General features: G+C 48.2%; 1 protein-coding gene across 1 annotated transcript; it reads left to right on the top strand.

Moving 5' to 3' along the window:
• Window positions 1-264: 264 nt before the first annotated feature.
• LOC129326718 (galectin-1-like) lies at window positions 265-12,375 on the top strand. The gene is made up of 4 exons (XM_054975021.1): window positions 265-320; window positions 6,028-6,104; window positions 8,888-9,047; window positions 12,143-12,375. Exons 2-4 carry the CDS (start codon window positions 6,076-6,078, stop codon window positions 12,299-12,301), a joined length of 348 nt encoding a protein of 115 aa, XP_054830996.1. The 5' UTR covers window positions 265-320; window positions 6,028-6,075; the 3' UTR covers window positions 12,302-12,375.
• The last annotated feature ends 774 nt before the right edge of the window (window positions 12,376-13,149 follow it).

Raw genomic sequence — 13,149 nt, 5'->3', positions numbered from 1 at the left:
TTGTGTCCTTTTACTTTTAAAAGTCCCGCATTTAATTTATTTCTTAAAAAACACCTTTACACAGTCCAAAATGTCGGGCGTCTTTTCTCTATGATTATTTCAACTCTACTTTCAATCCAAGATGGCCTACTTCCTCTTCCGCTGAAGCCACGACCTTTCCCTTCTTCAAAATGGCGTTCTTCTGCTTCCTGTCTCATAGAAAGGGCCGCTTCTCTCCAGCTTCTCTATCGTTCTGACGTACTTCCTGTTCCTCTGCCCCACACAGCAGTTCTCGCGATGATGAGGCTTTCCCACAGTCCACTATCTCTTTCTTCCCGCAGGTATGTAAACAATTATCAACTTTCTCTGCTAACTTCGTTATACATAGTCCTTTAAAAAAAAAAAATTCTTGCCGGAGTTTCCCCTCGTTACAGTCAACCTGCGGCAGTTTTTAAAATCACTTTAATACTTTGCTTCTTAAAGTACTCAGTCCCGTTTCAAGAGATAGTAATCTTTACCTTCTTAGTCGTTTTCTCGGGTTGTAATCACTGTTTCAATATTCAATTCACTTCAAATCCCCTTGTCTCTGTATGAAGCTTGGGTATGAGGGTCTTATGCCAACCGAATTGGCTCCAAGACTGCTGCAGAGATCTTGGCAAAACCTCTCTTCGGGTGGGACCTCAAGGGACAAGAGGGAGTCCGTTGCGTAGGACCCCCCTTCGCCCGAGATCAACATGCCCTCAGGTTCTTGAGCGTTCTACGCCTGTTCTCCGCCTGAGAACAGTTGGCTACGGGCAAATCCTCGCCCCTCTAGCCTCCAAAACAGCAGCCTGGACAGCTCAGCTCTTAGAGCTGCATTAGACCTTCATGGATTCCAAGCCGGAAGTCCCTCTAACCAGTTCCCTATCCACCGAACTGTCCTATAGTCCAGTCCACAGTCTTCCAGTTCACCCATCAGAATGTCACCTTCTTTATTGCTTTCTGCAGAACTCTTGCTATCTTGAAAGCTATTGAGATTTTGCCACTGATGATGAGTGAAGTGCCACACTAAGGATCCAAACAGGCACAGTAGTATTTGTTCAAAGTTTACAGCTCCTGACACATTTCCAGGAATGGACCCGAACTACATATATTATCAAACAAAACACCGTTCTAAGGATCAGGATAGCCTATGAATGATTGTAAAAAGGAAAAGATCTGAATAGCTTTCAAGATAGCATAAAGTTCTGCAGAAAGCAATAAGGAAGGTTCAGATGAAGTTGAGGTTGTTGAGAGTATAGAATGAAAAACAGGATCCCCACTGGGGGAAAAGAAGATTAGACCTTAACACAGCAAATCCGGCCACCTGGTAACATAGAAACGTGACTCAAGTAATGCACTCTGCATAGGTCTTCCCTAGAAATCTACCCAGAGACTTATGTTAGGGTGCAAAAGGCATGAAGCTCTTCTAGTTGCTTATTCATATCTTATCCCCAATACAAGCTTCTTGGAGGGAGTCCAAATAGAAGCTCTTTGTGCCAGTGTTTGGATCGGCACCAGCACATGCCTTCTTGTAGGGGACAATCTCTGCACTTTGTGGCTGTGTGCCACAAAGCTTTAGCCCCAACAATTTTAAGAAATACAGCTACACTTTGTGTGTCTTTTTGATTGTTGGCACCCACTGCAAGCGAATACAGTGACAAACCCTGTTTGAGTCTTTCCCTGTTTTTATTAATTAATGAAACTATTTATATTCCACCTTTCCTCTTGGCTCAAGGTGGCTTACAAGTAACAATCAAAATATTAGAGATTAAAAGAAAATAAAAACCGGAATGCCTTCTCCCTAAAAGATTCCACATTTCCACAGAAGGCACCACCTAATAATCAACATTATACAGAAGAAACTCACAATGAAAAAGGTTAATATTTAGCTATTGTTACACTGGCTTCTGTTTGTAAGGTAGGAAAGCAAAGTATTTCCAATGAGGTTTTCTTAAAGATTTCACAACCTCATGTCTGATTGGTTGGGAAAGAGAAAGGGCGGGCTCCAGGCCTCTATTTAAAGTGCAGACAGCCCAATCAAGCATCATTGCAGAGAATCAGTTGGAAGCTGCCTTCTCAAGCCTTAGCGATCCCAGGGGAAAGTTCTACAGACTTACCAATGGCAAACGTAAGTTGTGTGTAAAGAGATGGTCTACAGGGATGGTCCTTGACAGAGCACTTAGTGTATTTGAACTGTTGGGTATCAGCTGTGCACTGGATTTTTTTCCATTCAGTGGATCGGTTATTAGATCTACAATGCTTATCAGTAAGAGGAATGGTGTGAACGATAACCCACAACAGAAGGGTCTATGGACCGACAATTTGCAATTAATTAATTGTACAGTATCGTTGTTATAGCATAAAAGTGCCAAGTGCTTTTATATTTTGCAGTTCATGTGGTGGCTGCTTTTCTCCCTGCAAGCTCTGCGGATTCACTTGGTTGGGAGTTGGTCACTGGGACGTTGTTCCTCAGGGACCACTGCAGATAAGAGAAGAAAACTCAGTTCCTTCAATTAAGAGACTGTCTTGGGGTTGTGAACTTTGGGGGAGTTTATGCTATTTGGTTTGTGCATTTTTGTTGCATGTGAACTGCAAAATATAAAAGCGCTTGGCACTTTTCTGCTATAACAACGATGCTGGATAACTGATTAATTGCAAATTGTCGGTCCATAGACCCTTCTTTTGTGGGTTATCGTTCACATATTCTATTTACCACACAGTGTTGCCTTTTTGTATTCAGTAAGAGGAATGGTAGCTGGGCAACTTTGAAGCAGGACTTGGAGACCTAATGGCATTCAAGGCATGTTTCCTCAGAAGAAAGTCCTGCTTGATTCAGGGGTGCTTCCTTCCAGGTAAAGGTTTTCAGAAGTTCTGCAGCCTTCGTCTGCTACAACCACATAACCATCTGCTACTGCATTGAAAGTTCCTAGATAGATTGTTGCAGAAGTACCAGACGAAGCCAGCAATGGTATCTTCTCTGCCTCCTGTGTTGCGCATTTTCAGGTAGTGCAGCTCCATAGCTATACCACTTGATTTTCTTTTCTAAGACAAAATGAAAACCTCGACTTATTACAGAAGACTGCTGGTAGTTTCATATGGGTGCATTCAGAGGGATGCGCCCCCCTTCTGTGTGCGCCCCTTCTTCTTGGGGTGTGTGTGCACAGATTATCCTATGCTTTCTGCTAAAGGGCAAGCCAGACTTATCTGTAACATTCATTAGCAGATGTCTGTGAGAAAGGAAACAATAATTTTGCAGGACTAAGTCTTAAGGACTAAAAGGGTTTTTTTTTAATCTAGCAGAATGTTTAGTGGCATGGCATCTGCTTGCATAAATGGATGGGGAAGGTTCTTTTTTAGCTGGTGGTGTTTCCATGGCCCAAAATCTTTGTTTTCCTAGGGAAATGGGGGTAACAACAACAACAACAACAACAACAACAACTGTGCATATATACCGCTCTTAAGAACATAAGCAAAGCCATGTTGGATCAGGCCAGTGGCCCATCCAGTCCAACATTCTGTCACACACAGTGGCTAGAAATCCAGTGCCATCTAAAGGACTGTCAGTGAGGCCAGGACACCAGAAGCCCTCCCACTGCCTTCCTTCCAGCACCAAGACAACAGAGCACCACCTCCCCACAAAGAGAATACCATCTATCTCCTGTGGCTAATAGCCACTGATGGACCTCTGCTCCATATATTTGTCCAGTCCCCTCTTGAAGCTGGCAACGCTTGAAGCTGCCACCACCTCCTGTGGCAACGAATTCCATGTGTTTCGGTCTTCCATGTGTAATCGGTCTTCCATGTGTAATCGGTCTTCTAGACCGATTATTGCCTCACCCAGACTGGTGAAAAGTTAGCGTTGTTATTATCCCCACAATGCATCTGGAGAGCTGGGGCAGAGAGGAGGGGCTGACCCAAGACCACCTACTAAGGTCATGGCAGGAGTGAGATTCGAACCAGTAGAGTGCTGATTTGCAGCCAGACCACTTAACCACTGTGCTACAGTGTTTGTCCGCAGGCTACAGGGCCTCTGCCTACTAATAATACCACCCGTGCTCAAGGAGACAATAGTTATACCTGTGCTGAACAAATCCTCTCTGAGCCCCCAAATTGTGGAGAACGTCCAGTCAGTTTTCAATCTTCCATTCATGAGCAACGTGGTAGAGCTGGTGGTTGCTTCTCAGCTCCAGGGGCTCTGGATCCGTTTCAGTCTTTCAGACTGGGATTTGCAACAGAGGCTGCACTGGTCATCTTTCTTCATGACCTCTACCTCTACCAAGAACTAGACAGGAGGAGTGTGACCCGCTGGTCTTGCTGGATCTCTCAGGGCCAAACTACAAGCGACGCCTGACACTAGTCGGGCACTTGTCAGCTTCCCTCAAGTTTTGATGGGAAACGTAGGCAGCTTGGACAACTGACTGTTGAAACGTCCATTGGACGGCAGTCAGAGAGCCAAGCTGCAAGACATTTCCCATCAAAACTTGAGGGAAGCTGACTAGTGTCAGGCATCACTTGTATTCTGGCCCTCAGTGGCCTTTGATTCCATCAACCGTGGTATCTTTCTGAGTCACCTCTAGACCCTGGGACTAAGTGGCACCGTGTTATTGTGGTTTAAATCCTATCTGGATGACCAATCTCAGAAGATGTTATTAGGGGACTCCTGCTCTAGGCCACGGCCTATGAACTCCCACAGGGTTTGAGTTCATCCCCATGTTATTTAGTATTTACTTGAAGCCCCTGGGAGGTGCAGGTGATACCCAGTGCAACCTTTCTTTTCCATCCAATTCCAAGGGTGCCGTTGATGTTCTGAACTGGTGCTTGGAGTCGGTAATGAGGGAGAACAAGCTAAAGCTTAATTTTGAGAAGGCAGAGGTTCTCTGGGCTAGTAGAAATGCTGGCCAGCAATGTGAGATCTCTCCAGTCTTGGGTGGGGTTACACTCCCCTTGAAAAATGAGGTTCACAGCTTAGGCGGACTGCTTGACACAGGAGCCACATTCGGAAATCCGGCGGCTGTGGTGGCTTTGAGTGCATTTGTCCAGCCCCAGCTGGTGCGTCAGCTGCTCCAATTCCTGGCTCAGTCAGATGATCCAGGCCTCAGTTACATCTCAAGTACTGCTCTTCACTTCCGCCTCCCTTGAAAATGGTTCAGAATCTGCTGCTAGACTGCTGGTTGGGGCCAGCTATCGGGAGCATGCGGCCCTGATATTTCAGCCCCTACGCTGGCTGATGATTTGCTCGCAAGCCCAATTGAAGGTGTCGGTTTTACCCTTTAAAGCCCTACATAGCTTGGGACCAAGGCATCAAAAGGACCATCTTCCCCCATATGGTCCTTCCCAAGAGTTAAGATCATAGAGAAAAGCCCTCCGTCCTGACTGTCCTAGCAACCAATGATGCTCAATGGTTGTTGTGGGTTTTCCGGGCTGTATAGCCGTGGTCTTGGCATTGTAGTTCCTGATGTTTTGCCAGCAGCTGTGGCTGGCATTTTCAGAAGTGTAGCACCAAAAGATAGAGATCTCTCAGTGTCACTGGGCAGATCTCTCGGTGACACTGAGAGATCTCTGTCTTTTGGTGCTACACCTCTGAAAATGCCAGCCACAGCTGCTGGTGAAACGTCAGGAACTACAATGCCAAGACCACGGCAATACAGCCCGGAAAACCCACAACAACCATCGTTCTCCGGCCGTGAAAGCCTTCGACAATAGAATGATGCTCAGTTGATGGGCACATGGGACAGGGTCTTTTCAGTGATAGTTCGACAATTGTGGAGCATTCCTCCCAGGGAGGTGCACCCTGCCCCCTCACTTTCTATCTTCAGGAGGCAGCTGAAGACTGTTTTATTTAAGACGGCTTTTACTTACCATTTTTAATGCTTGTTGTTTGATATTGATTTTTTTAATGTTTTATATTGTAAGCTGCCTTGAGCTCCTTTTTGGTGGACAGGCAGCTAATAGACATTTTGAATGAAAGAATGGATGGACGGACCGGTGGACGAATGAAAGAACGCTGCTGTTTCTTCTCTTGTGCAGACACTGCTCATCAAAAACCTGAAGAAGGATGCCAATTCGATCCAAGTGATGGGGAACTTGACACGAGGAGCCAAGGGGTTTGTACTGGTAGATTAAAACTGGGCTTAACTATATCCTGGGCAGATCTGAGATCTGGTTCTGTCTCCCATATGAATGGACGAAAACATCTGAAATGGACTTGTCCTCAAAACAGTTTTATTAAATTCTGAGATGGGGCATTACCAGTGACTTCTTCCAATCATCTAAGGCAGTAGGGTTGCAATCTCCAGGTTGGAAAAGTTCTGGAGAATTTGGGAGTGGAGCCTGGAGAAGGTGGGGTTTGGGGAGGGAACAGACAAGGGTATAATAACTGGGAATCATAATGTCATAGAGTCCACCTTTCAAAGCAGCCATTTTGGAGTAGGAGACTCAGCATACCTTGGCCATTGGGGGACGCTGCATGTCTCTTTGTGTGGATGTGTAACGCTGTCTATGGTGGGAACACCTCCTGACTAGAGATGGGCACGACCAGCATTACGATAGAAAAATAACCACGATAATGGCGATTGCGCAATCAGGACCCAGCGAATCGGTTCCGTCCACGGCGACCAATCCAGCGTTCGGGGCGGGGGGCTTGATCAGGGCTTGATCTGGGGGGCCATTGGGATCTGATCAGAGAGCCAGACACTCAGGCGCCAATATTCTATTCCACTAGCAATGGAGCCAGGGGAAATGCCTGAGCTTGTGTTTGCCCTCCTTCTGTCACCCTGGAAAACCGAATGGAATCCCAGCTTTCCTTGATTAGCAGGGCTTCCTTCCAGCCACGGAGCAGCAACCCAGGGGAGGGAGGGGCAAGGGGGTGGTCTGTAGCCATGGGCACTCCAAACGTTTTTTGCTTTTTAAAAAACCGGGGCTTTGTAGGAGGAATGGGTGTTTTTCTGTCTGTCACTCTGTTTTTAACCTGCTTTCAAAACACTGTGTTTTGTGGCAAAACCTCATTCACGACTCTGTGTGTGTGTTTAAAATATGCTTTTGGAAGACTGGCTGCTTGCTTTTAAAATCGGGTGGGGAGGAATGGAGGATTCTGGCCCTGCTTTTTTTTTAAAAGCTGGCTGAAACATGTGGATGGGATGTCTCTCTCTATTTGGAGAGGCAGGGACGGGTTAAAAACTCCCCCCCCCTCTGCTCTAAGTGTGTGTGTGTGTGTGTGTGTGTGTGTGTGTGTGTGTGTGAATCAGGGCCAGATCGACGGGGGGGCAGGGGGTAGTCTGCCCCCAGCAGCGCTAAAGAGGGGGCACCGGGTGCAGTTGCCAGCCCTGAGAGTGTCCCTGGGAAAAGTCGAATGGCGCGGGCAGAGGGCCTCCTGGGAGGCCGCCCGTGCCGTTTGTCTTTCCCCAGGACAAGGGGCGCACGGGCAAGCCAGCCTCCCCTTGTCCTGGGGAAAGGCAAAAGGCAGTGTGGGTGGCTGGGAGGCTGCCCGCACCACTCGTCTTTCCCCAGGACAAGGGGCATGCGGGCAAGCCGGCTACACCTTGTCCTTGGGAAAGGCAAAAGGCAGCACGGGTGGCTGGGAGGCCACCTGCGCCGTTCATCTTTCCCCAGGACAAGGGGTGCACAGGCAAGCTGGCCGCCCCTTGTCTTGCGGGGCAGGTGAATGGCGTGGGCAGCCTCCAAGCCACTCGCACTACCGCCAGCTCTGTAGCACACTGGGACAGCCGGCTTGCTGTGTGGGTGGGGGGGGGCGACCCAGGAGCGTGCACGTGCAAGAGCCTGACTACGGTTGCCCTGGGCACTGGCAACTGTAGATCCAGCCCTGGTGTGAACGTCCCCTCCCTGAGGGGAGGCGGCTCATTGCCATCTCCCCGTGCCAGCCGGGCCCGGCATCCACCGCCACCACCCACCTTCCCATATAGCTGGGAATAGCAGCACGCCCCACTTTGGCCTCCCCGATTCCCGATCCACAGATCGGAAACAGAAGATGACAGGTGTGCATCAGTGATTTGGGGTTGTCGCTGCCACAGATCCACAATCAGCTTGATTGGCAATTTTTTGGGGATCGTGCCCACCTCTACTCCTGACAGCTCCTCTGTCTCTGTGCTTCTTGGGAGATTGCTCTCTCTCTCACTCTCTTGCCTCCTGGTCTTCCAAGGAGACAGATGTGACCCTCTGAGCTCCTGCCATGAAGGGCTTACCCACAGACCCACATCTCAGTCTCACTGCCAATCTCAGGCTCTGGTTTAGTGAGAGGAAGAGTGACTCTTTAGATTAGGACCCTTTCCTTCTTCTCCAAGTTATTGCTGTGGGTGGAATCAATCTCAATAAAACTGTAAGTTCTATCTTTCTACAATTTGTCTGAAGATTAATTAATGCATGCTGGGGTTAAACGCTTCTGACTAAGTAACTCTGCTGCTACCATAAAACGAAATACAACTAATTCCTAATACAGGGGAACTGATCTCTGTGGTCTGGAGATCAGTTGCAATTCCAGGAGATCTCCTGCCACCACCTGGAGGCTGGCAACCCGATAAGGCAGAAACCACACTTTCTTTCTTCCTCTGCTCCTGCTTCAGCCCCCAGTAAGATTGCCACCTTATCTTCAGCTTTCCCTGTGTTTGAACTCCAAGCGCATCGGTGGTCTCTTCCTCCCGTCCCGACTACTCCAGAAGGCCCAGGAGCCCAGCAGGCAGGCTTATTTGCACCACCTCCTCTAAGGCTGTGTCCGTACATTAATGCTTATTATTGCCTGGTGCGGCTACACTTCTGAACTGAAGGGAACACAGACTAGAAAAAGAGAGAAAACGAGAGAATTTGCTTGATTTGTTTTATTTCTGCTCCTGTTACATCAGAGGCCTAAACGTGCTGTCTGATCCTTTCCTCTTAGCTTTACCCTCAGCCTGGGCGCAGATGCCTCAAACTTGCTGATTTGCTTTAAACCTGACTTAACTAATGGGGTTATTCTGTGCAAGTACAAGACAGGTGGAAAGGATGGTCCCGAGATGTCTTATCCTTCATCCTCTTTCAAGCCAGAAGCACCAGCCAAGGTGAGTGGAAGATGGAGAGGACTTGAGGGAGAAGCCGAGATGGCTGCCTCCAAAACGAGGGGAGTCGTCCTTAGGCAAGGCACCTTCAGTGAGCGCTAGAGTTGCTGACAGCAGACTAAGAAACAGCTGGAGATTTGGGGTGGAGCCTGGGGAGGGAGGCGTTTGGAGAAGGGAGGGACCTCAGCAGGGTAGAATGCCTTAGAGGCCACCCTCCAAAGCAGTCATTTTCTCCAGGGGAAATGATCTCTGTCATCTAGGGTTCCCAGGTCCTTATACCTCCTGGTGGGAGGGTGGAACCTGGCTCTTATCTTGAGGCTAAGCACTGCACGAGCGCAAAGCGCACACTTCCGGTGTCAAAGCAATGACGTCACTTCTGGTAAGTGATGTCCCTGTGCTGGCAGCGGGCTTACTCCCGTGCTTTGCGTGGGGCCAATTCAGCCCCTCGGTGGCCGAAATTGGCCCCTACAAAGTATACCTCCTGGTGGGAGGGCGGAACCTGGCTCTTACTTTGAGGCTAAGCACTGCACGAGCGCAAAGCGCACACTCCCGGTGTCAAAGCGATGACATCACCTCTGGAAAGTGACATCATTGTGCTGGCAGTGGGCTTACTCCCGCGCTTCATGTGGGGCCAAATCAGCCCCTCGGGGGCCCCTGCAAAATTGGCCCCTGCAAAGTACAGGAGCATGCCCCCCACCAGGCGCAATGACGTCACTTGAAGAAGTCCCATCGTTGTGCCAGCCGACAGAGCGCCCGCTACACACTTGCCTGGGAGGTACCTTGCCTCCCGGGCCCATTTCCTGCACCTTCCCCCCACCAACCATGTAAGCACTGGCATGAGGCAGATTCATGGAGTGGGTGATTTCCTTCCCCTGCCAGGGGGTTGAATTATTTCTGAGAAGAAATTCACACTGAGTCCTCTTTCTAACCATAAACTTTTAAATGTTAAATTTTATTTTATTTTATATCCCGCTTGCCTTTTAAATGCCATTTTTCCCCAGTAGGGACTCAAAGCAGCTTATATTGCTCTCCTCTCCTCCATTTTATCTTCACAACAACCCTGGGAGGTAGTTTAGGCTGAGAGGGTGCGACTGCCCCATGGTCACCCAGGAATTTGAAGCACAGGAGCACGCAATCATGTCTTCTGGGGCACTCCGTACTGAAGGAAAACAACAGCTGAGCATGTGAAACCTGCGTAAATGAATATAGAACCACAAATCTGTGAGAATATTACAGACATTATACAGGTGCAATACACAATTTGAAACACAGCTCTTAAAAGAGAATTTGTACACAACACTCCTAAACTTGCCCCGGGTAGAAAGTATGTGTAAAACAAACCTCTATAACAGTATCAAGTAGTCTGACAGCGACAGAATTTTAGGAAGATAAGTGTGCTGGTGTGCTCTCATATGAGAGATAACAGTTTGAGGCGCTCATCTAAGCCACAAGGGACCAGACCAGCTGTCTTTTCTCCTGAAATTTCTGTTGCTGTGGGAACTCCTTGACATTATTATACAGGTTAGTTTTATAAATATTTTTGTTTTAAGATCTGTGTTTACAACCATGCATTGCACCTGTATAATAGCTGTAATATTCTCATGGAATTGTGGTTCCGTATACACTCATGAATTTTTCACATGCAGTCTTCTACCCTATTTTTTATTTTTTTATTTTAAATGATTCATTAAAAATTAATTCATTATTTTTTTATATTCTTATACATCCCACTGCACTTTTTTTTTTGTCCCTTAGGGCCAAGCTACAAGTGACAAATTACACTTGAACGGCAAGTGAACAGACTCACGTGCATTCCTCCCTGTTCACCTGATCAAGTGGGGTGCAAGTGGAGCATAAGCGAACAGGGAGGAATGCACGTGAGTCTGTTCACTTGCCGTTCAAGTGTAATTTGTCACTTGTAGCTTGGCCCTCAGTTCTGTCTTTGGCGTGCCCCTCTTCTTCTGCAGTTCTCCTTCAGCCAGACATTTCCCTGCTAGGAACTGTTCCCAAACATGTGTGGCCGGCCTGATCAGGATTGGAACCATGGCTTATGAGAAGACAGTACATGTGTAGGCACCCAAAAGGACAGGCAATGTTCCCCATGTGGGGCTGTTTGGGGTCTGGATATTTGGAGGGAGGCCAGGGCAGAAGGCATTTCACCCTGTGCACAAATGCCCCTCTGCAGGCCTTTTTTTCTGGGAAAAGAGGTGGTGGAACTCAGTGGGTTGCCAGCACAGGGGGCAACTCCTGGCGGGAGGTGGTGCCCCTGGTACCTCATGTGCGTGCACAAAGTGGTGCACGCTCCCAGGACCACACAATGATGTCACTTTGGGTCAGCTGGAACAAGGGGAGGGGACTTTTTTAAAGTTTAAATTGCCCTCGGTGAAAATGGTCACATGGCCGATGGCCCCGCCCCTTGATCTCTAGACAGAGGGGAGTTTAGATTGTCCTCTGCACTGCTGGTGTGCAGGGCAATTTAAACTCCCCTCTGTCTGGAGATCAGAGGGTGGGGTAACTGGCCGTGTGACCATTTTCAAGAGATGCCGTAGTTCCAGCTGAAAAAAAGCCCTGTCCCTCTGTAAATCAGAACTCCATGCAGTTTGAGGATTGAGTTTCTAGCAGGGATCTCACATCTGACATCTGACTGACTGACTGAATGAAAGTCAGGATAGGGAACTGAGACACATCCTGTGTAAAACTGTGACATGTAGGTTGGCCCTTGGGAATCATGGAAAGGGCCATCAAGTCACTGTTGATTTAAGGCAACCCCTGCTGGGGTTTGAAAGGAACAAGATGAACAGAGGTGGTTTGCCCTTGCCTGCCTGGTTGTAAAATGCTGGTCAGGGAGTGGCCTTCGCACACAGAGTCCTGGAAAAGGTAGGCTGCCGTAGCTTCCCACTGAGGAGACATGACCAGAGACCCCTCTACATAAAGAGCCCAGACATGTGGATGCTCCTGAGGCAGGACTCTGTGTGGCCTGGTCTCTGCCTTCTATAAACTGCACTGCCAGTGAAGAGAGCTCCTCCACATCTGGGGGTGAGTATCTATCTTCCCCAAGAAAACTGCAATTGACTAATGCCTGGATCTGTCCTCCTCAGATGAGTTTCTCCTTTATCGGGACAGAAGTTGACACCCAGGTGACCGTGACCCTGCCTGACAACACTCAGTTTCAATTCAACAGCCAAGTAAATCTGGACTACATAGCTTACATCTTGGTGGAGGGAGACTTCGTGGTCCAATCCGTCACCATGGCGTGAGTCCGGTTGAGCCAACCTGTGTCTCTCTTCTGACTACCAATGAGTCTGCAAATAAAGTAGTATTTGATTCTTGACATCCGTCTGAGCCTGGCCTCTTTCTTCTCACGGTTCTTCTTTCTAGAATCCTTGGGGCTTACTGTTACCATTCAAATTCCAGTTGGCGTGCTAGTTTTACCAAGTTATTCTTTCCCACTGTGTGGACAGTAGAGGTCTCCTGCAGTTAAGGAGTGCCCGGACAACAGCAGGCTCGGTCTCTATATGACTTGTCTGGCTCCTGTCTTTTGTTTCCCCTTCGCTCAGGAGAAAATTTAAGCCTTTTTTTCTCTGAAGAAAAGGAAAAACTCTAGGGTGGCTACCTGGGCGGGGGGGAATCCCCAGAATGCAGACATGTAGGCTCCATGGGAGTGTGTAAAATTAAGCTCCACCAATAAAAAACTATTTTTTATTTTATTTATTTATTTTATCATATTTATATTCTGCCCTCCCCGCAAGCAGGCTCAGGGCGGATAACAGCATTAAAAACATTTAAAACATTTCATTATTGAAGGTGACCCAAGACTCAACAATTCAGCCCCCCCCCCAACCGAGGGTGTCCTAACGTCCTTGACACGCCGGTAATGACGTCATTCCTGGTGCAGCATGAAAGCGCCGCAGAGCGTGCATCTCTGGGATATTTTTCAGGTGTGTTGGGAAATCTCTCTCATCCATTCATGGCTCCAGTTCATGGCTCCAGTCTTCAGATTTCAGTATCCGAAGAACGGTACACTCCTTCTATCTGGGATGGTCGTCCTCTTCCACCGAGCGCGCAGCTTCGGGAGGGACGCACATGGAGCGGTGAGGGAGGAACG

This window comes from Eublepharis macularius, chromosome 3 (genome assembly GCF_028583425.1).
Source record: "Eublepharis macularius isolate TG4126 chromosome 3, MPM_Emac_v1.0, whole genome shotgun sequence".
NCBI classification, from domain to species: Eukaryota; Metazoa; Chordata; class Lepidosauria; order Squamata; family Eublepharidae; genus Eublepharis; species Eublepharis macularius.
This window is presented reverse-complemented; position numbering and strand designations above follow the sequence as displayed.